At 41.5% G+C, this 17,670-nt stretch overlaps 2 protein-coding genes across 4 annotated transcripts in view; one reads left to right on the forward strand and one right to left on the reverse strand.

The window, feature by feature from the left end:
• Positions 1-85: 85 nt before the first annotated feature.
• On the reverse strand, positions 86-4,074 carry myl2b (myosin, light chain 2b, regulatory, cardiac, slow). The gene is made up of 7 exons (XM_006797511.3): positions 3,992-4,074; positions 2,575-2,664; positions 2,412-2,487; positions 839-943; positions 679-757; positions 553-601; positions 86-447 (listed from the first exon to the last, which is right to left on the reverse strand). The coding sequence occupies exons 1-7, from the start codon at positions 3,992-3,994 to the stop codon at positions 343-345; spliced, it is 507 nt and encodes a 168-aa protein (XP_006797574.1). The 5' UTR covers positions 3,995-4,074; the 3' UTR covers positions 86-342.
• A 6,193-nt stretch (positions 4,075-10,267) lies between these two features.
• cux2b (cut-like homeobox 2b) overlaps positions 10,268-17,670 on the forward strand; it is a 99,088-nt gene continuing 91,685 nt past the window's right edge. Inside the window, exons 1-2 of one of the 3 annotated variants that reach the window (XM_035910636.2) lie at positions 10,306-10,330; positions 16,188-16,237. Coding sequence is in view for 2 of the 3 variants with exons in the window: in XM_006797512.3 (XP_006797575.1) it covers positions 10,268-10,330 (63 nt within the window). In the remaining variant the exon portion in view is untranslated. Of the gene's footprint in view, positions 10,331-11,000; positions 11,111-16,187; positions 16,238-17,670 lie in introns of those variants that run through there. The other 2 variants (XM_006797512.3, XM_006797513.3) reach the window with 2 other exon arrangements.

The raw sequence follows: 17,670 nt of genomic DNA on the forward strand, positions 1-17,670 counted from the left end.
ATAAAATCACTATATACAGATAATTAAATATCACTACTTATGGAAGATGAAATACACCGAGATTCGCTTCTTCAATGCATCTCTCTGAGGTTGAATCTTTCTTTATTGATTTGTCAAAAACATCCGAGGTCAAACTCTTAATTTCAACTTTGAAGAGATTACTCATATATATTCAAATAATATACATACATATACATGTTATAATCATGAATGAATGAACACATTGATCCATGTGCATATTCAAAAACTGAAGCTGAAGTTATTTACGTTTTTGCTTTCTGTTTTTGCTGTCATATGTGATCATATCTCAGCACAAATACGACCCAGTGAGGGAGGATGTGATTATTCCTGGTCTTTCTCTTCACCGTGTGTGATGACATAGACGAGGTTCTTGTAGTCCAGGTTCCCTGCTACATCTGGAGGGAACGCCTGAAACATCTGCTCCATCTTTGGGTACGAAGTAAAAAAAAAAAAGAGGTTACAGAGCGTATCTGCATTTATAAAAACTCAAGGCTCAACTATCTGTTACATCGTCGGAGGTGGAGCACTAACCTCTTCAGCAGAGAATCTGTCAGCCTGGGTCGTCAGCATCTCTGTCACACTGTGGAGACGAGCAGTGATGATGAGCAAATGAGACGCAAATGTCACGAGCCGCTTAAGAACCAGACTATTACTCACAACTCTTTCTTTAGTGTTCCTTTTCCCTCAGGGTCAAAGACTTTAAAAGCATTAAGGATAGTCTCCTCTGGGTCAGCACCTGCAGATAAAAAGTGGCAGTTCTGCATTGAAGAAAAATGATTTCATTTTTTGAATGTCATATAACAGCATCTTCGTTTACCTTTTAGTTTCTCTCCAAACATGGTGAGAAAGACAGTGAAATTAATGGGCCCTGGTGCCTCCTTCAGCATGTCATCAATCTCTTCTTGTTTGACATTTAAACGGCCTGAAAAACATGGAATATATGGTGAAACAGGGGTCGCAATTAATGCTCATTTTTTAAACTGATATATTATTTATTGAAAATAGTCCAATAAAGAGATTAAAACAAATCCACAAAAGCTCAACGGAACTATTAGATGGGTTGACCATGCCATCCAGCCCAAAATGACCAAAGAAGGAACTGGAAGGGGATGCAGTTGCTGGAAATTTGGAATAACAACAGTTTTCCAGCTTTGTATTAAAAAAAAAATCAATTGAGATTTTTTTTCAAGGCACATTCAACACTTGGTCCTTTAAATATATTCTAAAACCACTGGAACATTTAAACAAATGTAAAACATGACGTCAGCAAGCTCGATGGATAGTACTCAATATAATACACAACATTTTCCCAAAAAATTAAACAAAATTGAATCCCAGGTTGATAAAGACTAGAACAGATTTGTTGCAGTAAGTTAAGGTTCCTCTTATACAAAATAAAAACTAAATGAACAATAAAACTCTTTTGAATGACTCTATCTAATCAAAGTATTGGAATAGAAATGCAAAATGGAATAAATCACACAACAAATGTCGAGAATAACTAGCTCAGGAAATAGCTATCATTATATCCAGAGGACATAATATCGTTTATTGCAAAATGACTCAGTTGCAGGTTTAATACATTTAGTAGAAACAGTTGGAGATATTTCCAGGTATGCAGTAAATATGTTGACAGTAAACCCTAGGAAGGAAAACATATGTATTAAAATAAAAAACTTTGAAATATGTGGAAGACCGGGAGTCATGTGTTATTTGAAAAGATACAAATATTCTTTTCTAGTCTTTAAGGACCCCAAGGCGCTTTACACGTCCAGTCATCCACACACATTCACACACTGGTGATGGCAAGCGACATTGTAGCCACAGCCACCCTGGGGCGCACTGACAGAGGCGAGGCTGCCGGACACTGGCGCCACCGGGCCCTCTGACCACCACCAGTAGGCAACGGGTGAAGTGTCTTGCCCAATGACACAACGACCGCGACTGTCCAAGCTGGGGCTCGAACCGACAACCTTCCGATTACAAGGCGAACTCCCAACTCTTGAGCCACGATCGCCCCAATGTAAATTTGATCATGTTTGTTTGCTGTGCTTTTCTTGTTTAGTCTGTGTTGTAATATGTTTAATAGGTTTGCTTGTTTATGTATAATATTAATAAGTCTTAGGTTGGGGGAAAAGTCAGCTAATGATTAATCTCATGACTACTACAGCTCGATTTATCACTTATCTGTTTGTTCAGACAGTATTTTAAAAATGGCAATTATACATCCCAGAACTCAAGGTGAGCTCTACTAGCTGAGACAATAAAATTCTTACATGTGAGAAGCTGGAACCTGAGAATGCCTAAGGTTTCTTTTGTTTTTTGCTGGACTTGTGTAATGTATTCATGTGAAACCGTCACAACAGGAACGTGACACACAGTGAGTTTACCTAAAGCTGCAAAGGTGTCCCTGAGGTCGTTCTTGTCAATGAAGCCATCTCTGTTTTGGTCCATGATAGTGAACGCCTGCGGGAGTATACAGAGTGAGCAGACATCGCAGTGAGTAAACTGCTCAAATTCAATGTGAAAGAAAGCGTTTGGCAGAGTACCGACTTCTTTGAACTCCTGGATCTGGGCCTGTTCGAACATGGAGAACACATTGGAGCTGGCTCCCTCCGCTCTCTTCTTTGCTTTCTTGGGTGCCTGTGGGGGGTTTAACGATGACACTCTTAATTAGATCCAATAGCAATGACACACGATCATCACCTGGCTCTTCCGTACAGCCTTACTCATTATCGGTTTTACTGTCACACGTGGTAATGAGCCGACGATCAGCTCACTCTCACTAAGTGTGTGTGTGGGGGGGGAGGGGGGGTATGCATCTATTGCACAAGAGGAAAGGTTTATACTGGGGGGCACACATTTCATTAGTGAGGATTACAAACACTGTCAGTTTGTTATGGAAATATTTATTCGAGCCTCCAGTTTTGGGAGCACACAGGGTAAGCCTAGGGAGGGTGTGGTCCACTGCCTGCACTCTCATAGTCCCAGGATCACATGAGGGATTATTCTATAGGGTCTATGTGATGACAGGAGAGTACACTGAGCCCTGTTTGATCAGAAATCCCTCAGAGGCAAGGATTATGTTGAGCTATTTACATGACTGCCAAGGAACTGGGAAAAACACTGTAAGGGGGATGCAGCGCAGTGACATCATGTTGCTCGGATTCAGGGTCCTCTCGACAGCTGCTGTCTAACCCTTGTTGTGGATTAGCTCTTGTATATCTCATGGAAGGGACCTCTGGCACTCAGATACATTTATTTCATTATTTATTTTGTTTTAAGAGGATTCATGTACTCGTGGGCAATGAGGCAGAGTTGTTGCCCAATGCACATCACTGCTGGACCAGCGGAAACTTTATTGGGCCAAATATTACGCGAATAACCACTGACCTCTTCATAGCCTGCACCTGTTGCTCGTGTTTCTCTGCTGTCTGCTCCGCACTCCCTTTGTTTTGCTCTTTCCAACCCGGTTGGCTGCTCTTCTAAGTCTCTTCTCTGTTTTTTTGCTCCCTTTCTCTCACCTCTCTCCTCTTCATCCCTCCTATTTCCTCTCCTTAAATGTTGTGTGTGTTTTAAATGTCATTGCTCCATTTTATTGTAAACACGGAGGAAAAAGTTGCAAGTAAATTTTTTTTTTTTTAAGATCAAAGCTTTCCTTAGAGACAGTTAATTTGTTGTCATTTTGATGAAAATACGAGTAGTCGAGTAGACAAATATCTCATCAATAGGACAACGGGAGCATTGTCCGATTGATTATTTAAAGGAAAAAAAGGCCTCACAACATATTGACATGGAGTACATTGGTGCGTTATCTGTTGTTTGAAAGGAGCAGACTTTGACGGACTGTTATACAGATATCTACAGTAAACACATTAATCACACAGCAGAGACAGACTGTCTCCTCACAGTCTGGCGCTTATTTTAAACAATGTTAAAGACAATAACAATGAGATCTGTATCCACTCACCATGTTTCAGTGTTAGCTGGATTTGGACCAAGCAGTATCCTCGCTGCTTTATGATGAAGCAGCCCCCAAAACGAGGGGCTGATATACTCACCCCTCTCCCATCTATAATGGCGCACGCTTATGGGCTATAAATACTCCATGCCTTGTTTAGGCAGAGACACAGGTAAAGAGGTCTATTCTCTCACTGCCACCATTGTCTGAGTTCATGAGATTTAGGGATAATAGCCAAACACACATACCCCATTACTGAGCCCCCAGAATAACAACAGGACATAGCTCTGGCTCGGGAAGGACAGTTGTGTTTGTGACTGACAGTTGCACTTGAAGGGATCCATCATCCAGCTGTCCTGTTACTGCTCCACAGAGACTGAGGGACAACCTCTGACTGGAGCCATTTCTTGGTAGCACAATAAACAGAACTGTTAGCTGAAGCTTTCCGAGCCCTCAATCAGAGTTGATCATAAACAGTATGTCATGCTGTGGAAAATAGGCAACCTTATTCATATCATGTGTTTTTTCAAAGCAGTGTTCAGTTTCTGTCCTGCGGCAGTGCTGGACATCCAGCAGTGAGACTGAGCTTCATTAGATAATTAACAAGGTAGTGGACGCACTTAATACACCATACTGCAAAACACAGCGGTGTAAAGGTGAAGTTTTAGCGCTAACTGACAGCAGCTTGAGCGGATTTTATGTTGGCAGTTTGCTTCTGAGATAGATCGGTGCTCTGGATCACGTCAGACTCGGGCCTTTGAGTATGTCTGCAAATTCCTCAAGTTCATACTGAGCTTGGAAAACTGCTTCCAGGTGCTCTGGTCTCACAACTTAGAACTCACCACAACACCACCTCTTTGGTATTTCTGAATTCATAATGAAAAATCATTTAACTTCCATCTTTACCCATTTGATTTGATTTGACTCTGACGCTGAGCTCTTCCATCCCTAATCAATCACATTTGTATATTCTGTTCTTTTTTAATCCCCTTTTATTGTTCATTACGTATCTTTTATTTTTCATATTTGATGAAATCTGTCTATTATTTATATTACTAGCTTTGCTGTGAAAATAGAGACAAATGCGTCACCTTTTACTAATTTACAAAGACTCCTCTTTTATTTCTTTGACCAGTCATTTACCCAGTTTGTCCAGTAGATAGTGCTAGCAACCCACAACATTCAGCATCCAGGCTGAACTAGTATAGAAGGCATTTTGGACCAGTTTCTGGAGCATTTAAGAGCTTTCTTAGGGTGTCTCCATACATTTTATAGTAAAATTGTCCCCAGATAAAATCTACAATAAACAATCATGGATGGAAGTGACTGCTCACTGTGTGTTTATTTATGGCACACTTGTTTGTATCCAGTTAAACAGCTGGATACTGTTTACATATGTTCATGGTTTTCCTGACTTTTGTTAAAATGTCTAATGTCACAAACAGGAATTATTATTTATTTATTAATAAGTTATTGTAATTGTGGCTCAAATGGCACAGTGCTGTCCTCTTCCTACTTTTTGCACCATACTGAACCTGTTATAAATTCAGAGCAGACTCCCACGACGTCTGTGAGGGTTTAGCGATTTTGGCCTTAGGCGAGTGATGGGACTGGGACATTGCATCATTTTCAGCAACACTGAATCTGTTTACTTTCGTTGTCTCACGCAATTTCAAAACCTTTAGTGTTCTGGTGTTTCAAAAGTTTTATCTGCAATCAAAGTGCCTCAAATAGGGTATTTAATTATGTTGATATAATTTCTATTCATGGACATTTTAGGATAATATCACATTTTCCAATGAATAAATCATCAAACCTTTGCGTGGTTGCTAATCACCTAACTGAGGTAAATTGCACATTTAATATAGTGCAGATGCATTGTGTGAACTCATATACTTCGTATGATAATCTCAAATAACAACATTGAAAAAAGAACTCCCAGGTATTAACAATGTTGTTCGCTTTCATAAGAATGCCAGCGGAAGGTTGCAACTAAAATGTAGCTTTAAAGTTATGATTTAGTCCAAGTGTTAGCTCTTAACCAAGTTAGCACAGTTAATAAGTCAGTTATGAATAATGGGCAGTATTTAACACTTGTTTATTTTACTGCATGCAACTACATTTCTTTCTTTTCTTTCTGCTCTCCTTTCTCTTCTCTTCCCTCATCCCAAAACTGCTTTTGGAGATGTCTGCCCCTCCCTGAGCCTCTTCCTGTTAAAAGGGAGTTTTTCCTTTTCGCTGTCGCCAAGTGTTAGCTCACAGTCTAATTGTTTTCCCTCTAAAATTATAAGATCTTAAGCGCAAGAAGGTAATTGTTGAGAACTGGTACATTATAAACAAACCTGAATTGAATAGAATTATTCTTTCTTTAATAATTGGCTCATAATCACCTATTATTTTACAAAGGCTGCAACCTGGCAAAGAAATGGACTGCAATTTATATAGCACTTTAAAAGAAATCTTACTGACCACTCAAAGCTCTTCATACACACATTTATGCCAGGATTTATTCATGCACTATATGTAATTTAGGTATACCACACAGATTTTAGACCAGAAAATGACATTAGGCAACAGCATTAACTACTACACCACTGCATTGCCCTGAAAGCAGTCAGCATCACTGCATTTTAGAGATGAGCATTTGAACGTTCCTCACAGCCAAAGATGTGTACGTTTGCTCGACTGGTGATTCTAAGACTGGCCATGGGTGTGGATGTTAGCCCTGTGATGGAAACCCTATTCAGAGAGCACCATGATTCTCAGCCAGTGACGGCTAGGATAGGCATTGTATAGGATAGGGTGAGGGGTTAAGAAAATGGTTAAATGCGTATTTAAATAAAACAGGCTACAGTTATAACCCTTAACCTTGCTCCTGCTGAGCACAGCCGAAGGTTCTCAGCAGCGTGCACAGGCCATCTTTCTGTTTTTTCATCTCTCTCTATAAATGGTAAAACACCATTAACATATAGGTATTCTGATCACACTGATAAATGTTCGATTCATCTAAAATGAATCTCCAGTGAATTATTATCAGAGTAGCTGCAGAAACGTGCGTGAGACACTCTCCTCTTCCGACTGAGACTTAGGTGGAGCTTTTAATCCGTAATAAAATCACCAAACAAGCTCGGAGAAGCTGCTATCATTCATCAAAAAGCTGACACTTTATTAAATATACTGTCAGCATTTTCAAAGAAATGCCTCATTCAGCGACCTCATCAAAGCTATGATTTTATTGTTCCCATCTGTGCACACAGTCCTCATTTTAAGTAACTGTGGATTTCTTTTTAGATTAAGCTTTTACAGAAGAATGTATTAATTTGAATGAGGTGACGCGGGTTACTGGAAGAGGCCCGTAGTGCTTTGTTGATGATGGTGGTGAACGTGGGGTCAAGATTATATTCAGAGCTGATTGAGGCTGTGAGATTGAGCAATTTTTCAAACGGCTGAATTTGGATTTAGGGACCTTGACAGACACAGTCTCAGCAACTGGAGCCACATTTAAGTCCAGCTGGGTCCCTGCAGAGCCTGGCCTCTCTCTATATGTTCCTGGTGAGCCAGAACAGTGTTCCTGGCTGGCACTGGAAAATGTCTGTGATTGAAAACAATTTATTATATCTGCTGGCAGATAGAATTTCTCTAGCGTGAGCAGGCGATTGTGCACAGAGAAAACGTAAAAGATTCATCTAAGAATGTGTGTGTGTTCCATACGAACTTTATGTCCTTACTTAGTGAAGTGTGCTTGATCAGAGGTGGGCTTCATTCTCACTCCTGTTGGCTCGGGGTTCACAGGGAGGACACATTGGGGTGGTGTCCTTTCCCCTGAAATTTGGAGCATCGTACACTTATTTTCCTTACACTTTCATGCTCCAATTTGTGCATTTTCTGCATCAGTTTATTTATGTAAAGGAAAACACAATCATCAGGCTGCAGCTCACACTTCAACGTATGCTGGGACCTCAGCGGCTTTCCGTCTTGCTTTCAAATAATCATTCTCAGCTTTTCTCATTTAGTGGCATCCTTGCTAAGCTAGACACGGTCTTCTGTGCTTGTGTGCTTTCAGACATGAGAGTCAGGGTGTCTGATATCAGGCTACCTCTATGCCACTGATAAATTCATTCATTTTGATATATCAACCCCTCATTTTTGAGATCATGTACATATCATCTGTGCTAATCAGGTTGAATGAAAACGATAAAGGCCCACAGCAGCATTTTATAATAAAGAAAAACAAACAAACAACTTTTTGAGACAATATATCAGATCTCTTGTTTTGCTCTGTCAGATAAATCTGCTGTTGCCTGTATCTAAGGTGTCACAGAAGATGCTGCAGAGCTGCTGACTGAGACCACAACGCTGTGTGTCTTTAAATATGTGTGTTTGCATGCGGTGGTTATAACTGTGTTTGAAGAATTGCATTAACATATAATTCATTCTTGTATTTTGGGGGTTAAAAAACAGACTTTTTGGGAGGCATTCCTTTTCTGAGTGACGTTCCCGTGGTTCTCTTCCTCAGTAACTCCTCTGCTACTTTCAGGTTTTGTTTTGTTTTTTTCATTGCGGTGGGGGTGAAATGACACAGATATTGAAATCTACACCTGTGTGTGTGTGTCTCTGAGATTTATTTCTCTCCTCAAATGTAAATAAGAATAAATCATATATATATATATATGCATTCTAAATATGTCAGAATGACAACAGAGGACGATTCAACATCATCAAGCTGGGACCGCTGCTGGTTCTCAATGTATTCATTACGTTTTTCATACATCCTAATGAGTTATAAGAATCACAGTGTTTTCTATAGCTCAACTGTGAATGCTGGTTTTCTGATAACTACCTTCCTTCTTACATATGAATCCATCACTTTAGCCTCACCCTAGAGCCAGAAATAAAATGCAATAAGCAAAACTTTTAATAATTTCCCTTCGCTCTCCCCCTAAGGTGTTTGTCTGTGGCAGAGAAATATGTCATCGTCCCTGGAGGTGCTTAGATTATGACTCGAGAGAATTTAATTTTCTAACTGGGACTGATTTTTCATATAAGGGATATATGAGCGAGAAGCTACGTGGTGCAAACCATTTGGGTTTTACCTGTGCAAGGAATCACACAAAGCCCATCCGCACATAACCTTCCTTCTGACTCTGTGGTGTCAGCAGGGGGAGCACCCGACTCCAGTGTTGTAGCAGTACAGCAGCATCTCCAGACCAGAGGAATGAGTTATTTTAAGTAGACAAAGAGCACCCTCATGCTATAGTCAGTTAGACAGTCGATTTTGTGACAGTTTAACTCTTCCCAGCATTCTGCTGTCAGTAATAGGAAACGAGCCAATTTCCTAAAATCCATCGTTATGTTTTTATAGTCTTACAGTGAGCGCGTTTACGTCCTAATTTGCTCCTCTTAATGTGAATGCACGATTAAACTCAATAGCCACCAAGTCACAGTGGCTCATTTCTATTCTATAGAAATTGATCCAGAAGAAAATCCAAATATGGTAAAAATAGTGTAAGTAGTAGATCATGTGGAATGTTTAATAACAAATGTGGGATTGAACTTTTGACAGTAACTGTCTGCCATCAGAAAGTGATTTGGGAAAATAGCGTAAAAACATGATTGAAATGTTCATCTTTGTGTACATTTTCCTTTAAATGTGGAGGAAGAGTTTCATAATGCGCAAGTTTGCTCTAATTTGCACGACAAGAAGGCGACATGCGGACTGATAAGTGGCATTCTAATAATAGTTGGACTACACGTATCGATAATGTAGCCCATTCTAATTTGCAACTCTGCCTCTAATTAGTCAGTCCCATGTGCTCGTGTAATAAACACGCTAAAAAAAAAGTAGGCTTGGCTAAATTCCCAGAACTCCACTAATCTGCACATCATCTCCTTTCCTTTTCCAGACACTATTGATCAAACTCGGGCTTTTTCGTCACTATTGATAACTTTGCCTAAGCGAAATCAAGTGCAATTGTCCAGTTAATGTCGGGGACAGAGGCACGGATACATTTTGTTCTTATTCTTTTTCTTCTTTTTTTAAGACGTGGGCACTTTTCCAGAAAAAAGAACAACTCTACTTTTTTTTTTTTTTTTTTTTAAATTCCTACTCCAACAAAAGACATGTTGGCAGACTTGTCAAACATACGTGCGGACTCTCGTGCTAAGTCTCTCCGTTACTTTTTTTAAAAAGTGGGACCGGTGATCGTAAACGTTGTTTAACGAGGGGGAATCCAGCCCACATATTTATTGCAGCCGCTGAAAAAAATCTCCTCAATATCCCCCAAGATGGCCGCCGATGTAGGATCGATGTTTCAATATTGGAAGAAATTTGATCTACGGCGGCTGCAGGTTAGTGCTATTCTCACCTTTCTCGCTTTATTTTTCAGCGGTATGCCTTGCTACTGTACTCCGGGGTGTGCTTGCTTGTTTTGGGCGGACGTGAAGCGAAAGGAAGCGCTGTTTGCATTGATAGTTATTAGAAATTGATCCCTCTCCTGCCTTTGTTCAGTTCAATCATTGATCAGCGGTGGAGCGACCGCGGAGCAGCACAGCCTTCTGTGCCACACCGATCTGGGATCAGCACCGCGGACAGCACTGATGTTTATGCATTAGCTTTTCTTCTTCTTCTTCTTCTTCTTTTTTTTTTTACTCATTATTGTCCGCGACGAGCACAGCCGTACTTACATGTACGGAAACTTTTAATGCGCCTCCGAATCGCTGTCCTTGGACGTAGGCTGTAACTTTTTCTCCCAGCTTAATGTTTTATGCGGTTTGTGTCGACGGTCGTTGCGTTGCTGCTGCACCTTTCAGCAGGCTACAGTGCATTTCTTTGAATTTTACATTTTCTGCTCCGAAGGATTTGCATGTCGGGAAGTTTTTAAGTGTGACGTGGAAAGTTAATTTAGTTATTTTGCTCGGACATTTTTATTATGATAAAATATTTAATGTGCGGACTAGTGTTTGGGCTGTATTGACACAGTAGACTACTGTTAGGCTACATTCACACAGCGTTTATTCGCGGTTCACAGACGACCTTTTTCTTTTTCTTTTAATTTTTTAAAAAATTTTTGGACTGTCATGTCGCTGGCACCAAAATGTTTGTGATTAATAGCGAGGAGAATGTGGCAGGTGAGCGGTTTGTTTGTATCACAGCCATAACATGTAGTCCCGTTAAATAGCATGTCAGCCTCCGTAGCCTTTGGCTACAGCTTGAGCCACTCAAACTCAAAGTTGGATTTATGAAGCACGGCGCTGACGGGCTCGTAGCTCGCTCCTGGTCCTGGAAGCAAACGTTGAAATAAGGTTGAGGAAAGCTAAACGCTGTTTTCAGTGTCCACTCCGCCCCCCACCCCTGCTCCTCTCTTCTCCCCCCTCTCTCTCTCCATCCTGAAGCCGCATAGGGCTGCTCGGCCGGGGGAAGCTGTGTAATTGTATTCCCCGCTAATGTTTGTAAATCAGCCTCGGCCGGCGCAAGGGCACCGTCTCTGCCGTTTGACTGATGTTCTGTAACATGAGAGATGACAGGGGCATGGCAGTCCGGCTCTGTCGGAAAAGCCTGCCGAGGAGCAGAAATCAGATCTTAGTGGCTCTCCGGTTGGTCGAGTGTTATTCCAGCTCCCGGCCGCTGGACACCTCTCACACATCCAGGCTGGGGATCCAGAGGGGCGAGGGAGCTATTGTTGTTGGCGGCTTCATGCAGCGTCCTCCCTGCTGGCTCTCACCATGTCACCACGGCACCAGATTTATGATAGACGTATACATGCAATATATATATATATATATATATATATATATATATATATATATATATATATATATATATTATTATTATTATTAAATGCGTCTCAGTAGGCGAGGAGCTAAATGTAAAGTGCCCCTTAAGGATGCCCTCTGTCAGGACCACTAATGTGGCGGTATATAATAAAAATGGAAGCCCCCATTCGGTAACTGATGATAATAAGGCTTATAATAACCAGCTGTATAAGTTAAATTCATGGTGCCTGTAGAAAAGTGTTAACTCATACTTGTTAAATGAGGCACCCTTTGCTATAAAGTAGTAAATCCCTTTCAGGTCGTTTATTATCAGCTTATTAATAAATAACACCTCTAGTAGTGAATGCCTTGAAGGTAGATGGCATTTGAACTATAAGTATGCGGTGCATATTATAAACAATAAGGCAATCAGGTGGAAACAGGTCATTGTGTGCAAAGGCAGAAATACAGGTGTGTTAGACAGCAACTAAGCTGAGATCCATATGTTGCTACCTGTCTTGTATTTTAGCACCTGTGATAGGTGCACTCATTAGAGTGTTAAAACTCATTGCACGCATGCATGTGATGAAAGTTGTGGCCGTGTTGAAAATTAATCTTTTCTTCTTCTATTCGGTTTTTTTTAACCCCGAAACCTTTAATATTTTTCCACAAATTTGATCACATTATCCTGCAGAAAGCAGCTCCGGTAATGTAAAATCATTACAGCCGTTTCGCCATCTATTCCCATATAGAACCCGAGTTTTTGCTCTAGCAGAGTACAACTGCAAGCTATTTATTTGAACAGTTCACACTGGAACATTTATTTTCTCATTACAAGTTATTATATCAGTAAACCGAGTGTGCGGTGTTTTTTTTTTTTCAGTGTTTGTGCAGTGGATTTGTGCCTCTTGAGTTGCACAGGATGAATAATTCACCTGCAGGCTGATGAAAAGAGGGCAGGGAAAGTGCGAAGTGCTGAGGTGGAGTGACCTTGGTTCCTGCTGGCTGCAGGTCACCCGGCCGTTGCTGTGGTAATCATTCACACCAGCCAGATGGCATTTCCGTGGGCGAGCATGAAAAGGACGGGTCAGGGTCTGTCCTGCCAGGTCCTGCCAGGCTCAGAAGCAACTCTGGGCCAGTGTGGTACCTGAGGAGTAAGAGAGTGTTTTTGGATGGTCTGGCGATGAGAAGCCGTGGTGAAACCAGGTGGAAATGCAGCTTGATTACAGTCACGGTTTGTTTAGTTATCACACATAATGTTACCTTTAATTGCCCTTTGAGAAGTCGGAGAAAAGGCTATCGTCAAAGCCGACTTAAAAGGCCAATTAGATTTTCCTTCAGCAAACTTGGGCTCTGTGCCTTTACTACCAGTCACTGTAATCCCTCTGTTGATTTTTTTTTTTTTAGTAATGTCGCAACGCTGTGCTCATATGGTGAAATAATACTCTGCTTATTTGTTACCGTTTCTCAGCGTTGTTTCCAAATTCTCTTGCATGAATCGAAGAGGCAGCGGGGTTTTAGATCAGGAACAAAAGCTTGTGATTGTACTACATTTAGCATGACTCAGTTGCTCTGGTGTCAGCTCTAATCCACACACAGAGACAACAGTATTGCCAAACAGTGAAATTGCTTTGCAGCCTGTGAGCCTGGCTGCCTCCGCTGCCAGCCTGCTCTGTGTGCTGTTTGCCAGTAGCTCCTCCACACACGCACGCACACACACACACACCCTGCAATCTCAAATTGGCTGTGAAAATCGGTCTCTGTCTCCCTTTCATTCATGCTTTCATATATTTGTTTGCAGATATTGTTAATGTCACATGCGTCACCATAATCTCATTGTAGTGGAGAGTAAGTCCAGAGCGCCTCAGATCTTGTGTTATTTATCATAATGGCTGTATCATTTTATTCACATACCGCGATTGATGTAAAAGGATTTGAAGCTGACCTCCACGGTGGCTGCTAAAAGTGCTCATTAGCTCATTTTTCAAGACTTGTCTTTCAAATCTTTGCAAGATTAAGTGCAAACCTAAAAGCCAGCTCACTTGTGCTCGCCTCTCATATAAACATTTCTTAACGCGGTTTTGTTATTCCCACTTCTGTGAATCGATGGGTGGGGCATGCCTGTCACGGTCCCCGGTATCCTTCAGCTTGCCCCTGTCTTCCTTTTGACAGTGACAACAAAGCAAATAAGAAAGAAGGGGAGCTTTTACACGACTATCTGGAGCAAATTGAGATGTGAAATCCAAGAGCCATAACCCCCGGTACATAAAACGGAGAGGAACATTAGAGAGCGAGAGGAGTGAAACAGACTTCAGCATTAAGCTGTTTAACCTCTCTGTGTAGCATTAGTGGTAGAGACTTCAAAGCAGATGCTTCAGCGTTGGAAGCAGAATGACAAATGGGTTTAGAGACAGCTACGGTGAGCATTCTCACAGGAAGACTAGGCCTGTCATTAATGTCAGCTTAATCACTTTGACCTTCCTTCAAGTAGATTTCCATACCTATCCAATCATTTTGCCTTGCTTGGGCTCCTGTTTGCAGACTGTTTCCCTTTTTCTTGGTTGATAAGCCCTGGTGTGATGATGTTACTGTTTATGTAAACTTGAGATGTCCTGAAAGCTGTAAAATGAAAGGTTTGGATAATACCAGCTACAAACATAGTACCGTTCTCAAATAGCTCCTCCACGGAAAGTGGAGTTGATTGTGATGTCCTTCGCAGTCTTTATAGCTTTGAGGAGAAAAATGACATCTGCAATCTATCTCTACTATTTTATGCCTCATAGTTTATCTCCGTCTTTTGGAAATCACACATTTCATCATCCGTACGAAAGCGTTTAGTAGCAATGCGGTAGCGAAGCCTCCAGCCACTACTGGCAGCACTGAGTGCGTCGCTGCTCACAGCACTTAAGCAAGAAAAGACATACTATGAAATTAATGATTCTTGTAGTCTAAACCATTCCAGTACTGATGCTAGCATGCTGTATGTATGTTAGTAGCATCAGTTTTTTTTTCAATATGCCATTAAATATTTCATATGTGCTGTTTATGCTCCATCCATCCATCCATTCGCTTCCGCTTATCCTTTTTCAGGGTGATGGGGGGGGCTGGAGCCCATCCCAGCTGTGTGTGTCTTAGGGCGAGAGGCAGGGTGCACCCTGGACAGGTTGCCAGTGTGTTGCAGGGCTAACACATGGACACAGACAACCATTCACACTCACATTCACTTCTGCATTCACACCTATGGGCAGTTTAGAGTTTCCAATTATGCTACAATCACAGGGAAAACAGTGGTTGGACACTGCAGCACAACCAGAATTATCGCGACCATAGGCAATGAACTTGTGATTTTTCTGTCTTTGAAATGCTTTGAAGATGGGAACCAGGTCTGTGAACACTTGCAGTCAGCTCCCATCTTGGCGACTTTGGTCTGTCAAGACGCTGTTAAAATGGCACTAAGCGGCATTACGAAGGAGTCGGTCTATTAGTTTGCAATTGAATTGGGTAAAAAAAAAAATTCTGGTGCAGGTAGAGTCTCTCTCATGTCTTTTTTTTGCACTTTTAGTAGTATTATGGCAGGTGTCAACCAGTGTTAAGGTGTACTACTTCCATTATGATGGTTATTGTTAACACTGGTCCCAGTATGTCATATGTAATGCTTTTGTTTTTGCATTTTCCAGCGTGCCTTCCTGGCTATTCTGGCCCACAATCCTTTGTGGTGAATGTGACGAAGTCATATATCCCAGTTGTATGTTTGCAGTCCTGTGAAACTTTCGACATGGAATAATAATTAGCTGGCTCCGGACTTCAAGTAGTCACAGACAAAGATGACTTAAAAGTTCTATGTTTAAATAAACAGGCTCATTAATGCTAGTCTGTGTACACAGAGCTGTTCACAACCATTTAGTAACCAAATTAGTTGTCAGTCATATATAGTTTTACTGAAAAAAAAAAGACACACATTTTATTTTTTCATTGTTTTAATCTGATTGGTATTTCTTGATTTCTCTGGCTAAAGACGTCCACATCCGTGTGCCTGTGGTGGTGTTTTTGGTGCCATACTTTGACCAGTTTTGGAGATGATTTGTCTGTTTCAGGCGTGTTTGCTGGGAGTCATTTGTAAGGGCAGCTGCAGTACTGAAAGTAAAGAAGCGTTTTAAATAATGGATCTGAGGTTGCTCTGCTGGACAAACTATGTAATGACACTATTGTTAAATGACTTGTGCCAGATGTTTTTTTTTGCCTCAACCTTGCTTAGAGGATTGTGACAAATTTTATGAGGCGCTGCGCTCAGCGACTGAAATGCTGTGTGATGCAGAACTGTAATATGGAGGTATGGTGGTCTAAGGTTGGGCTTAGAAAACACAACCTTTCCCTGAGTGATTTGTAATTTTTTAAATGTATTTTTTATTGGAAGTATTTTCTACCAAAGAAAGGTTTGCTTTTATTCACTCAGGTTTTGAGTCTCTGAATCTTCCCTATCTCCAAGAATAGATACCACTAGAGGTAAGTGAGAAAGTGTGCGCGTGTGCACATGCGAGTGTGTGTGTGTGTGTTATGTGAGTAGACCCTTTTCAGTCACAGCAACAGAAATTGACATACCTCACACATGATTTCATAGCACTGATCCCAAATTACTGTGGCTAATGACTACTAAGATTTTTTTCCATTTACCTGTGTTGTAATTTGCTACCTTCTTGAAGTTATGCATATTAGCTGTTTTCTCTCGTGTGGTATTGTGGGTAAAAACATAAAAAAACACAGTACTTCCAATGTTTCAACAAGAACACCCCCTTGGTAGTTGACAGTGCTTCATAGCAAGAGACGCCAGATTTTTCATAGCAGTGTGTTCTTCATACTGCTGCCCCTAGGCTGGAGCAATTGTTTTGCAGGAGTAAATAACCAGCTTTAACAAAACTTCAGGGACACATTAGTGTGCTGGAGGATGGCTCCATGGCGGTAGGGCAGCCTCTTCTTCGCTCGCAGTGAGGCAGGCGGAAGCATCGGGAGGAGAGAGCTAATGGCTCATCGGCATTGGTATAAAGCTGTGTCCTCTCCCTGCTGACAGCCAGTCCCCTGCCCAGTAAGTCCATATTGAGCTGCGTTTCTCCACCGCGGCCTTGGCTTTATTTGTTTTGACTGTCTGACGCCACTGCAGACGTATTGAGCAGCAGTCCTTTCTTGTTCATTTTACTAGGCTTACAATGAATCCTGCTGCCCTCTCTCTCTCTCTCGCTCTCTCTGTGTCTCCATCTCTCTAAATAACGTGCCTCAGCTGTATTTGGGAGGGTTTCAGTTGCTGTAGTTTATTCCCCTATTGTCCATTTTGTCCTTCATGAAGGAAGAAAAAACACATTTTTGTTTTGTTTTTAACCCTCCAAATGTGCAGCTGCCAGGTTTTTCTGTGTTCTGATGCTGGTTGTCTGGTAACGTGGGTTTGCGTGGTGTGAAGGGTGCCCCGGCGCGCACTCATGAGATCAATGCTTCACTAACCTTCTCCAGGTTGTCTTCGGGGATCTCAGCCACTCTCATTATGTGCCAGTGCTCAGAGTGTGTTTACCAGACTGGAGGAATACTAGTCTTATACATGCCACCGATTTGTAAGGCCCATTTGTCCTCATTTAAGTGGGAAGAGAGAAGAACCACGAAAGACAGTCTTTTGAGTATTAAAGCAGCATTTGTTATTACTAAGCAGATGTGCTCTTATTTATCAAAATAACACAAAAGGTGTGTTATAGCAAAAGCAGATGGATCGGGCTTGTTGTGTTAGCCGGTCTCGTCTTTGTGCAGCTGCTACCCCCACACAGTTAATTACTCCCTTATTCATCTCCAACAATGGGAGGGGATGGAATAAATCTGAGCCGCGCACTCTGCCCGCTTCTTCCACCAGGAAGGTGCAGACCGGGACCCTAAAGCGAGCGAGCGGCTTCAAGAGGTAC

The sequence above is a fragment of the Neolamprologus brichardi genome, chromosome 12 (genome assembly GCF_056152115.1).
Source record: "Neolamprologus brichardi isolate AB-2024 chromosome 12, ASM5615211v1, whole genome shotgun sequence".
Lineage (NCBI taxonomy): Eukaryota > Metazoa > Chordata > Actinopteri > Cichliformes > Cichlidae > Neolamprologus > Neolamprologus brichardi.

Coding starts and splice junctions, on each gene's coding strand:
- myl2b (XM_006797511.3), bottom strand. Junction 602..678: donor GGAACACTAAAGAAAGAGTT/GTGAGTAATAGT, acceptor TCGTCTCCACAG/TGTGACAGAGATGCTGACGA. Junction 448..552: donor ACAGATTCTCTGCTGAAGAG/GTTAGTGCTCCA, acceptor TCGTACCCAAAG/ATGGAGCAGATGTTTCAGGC.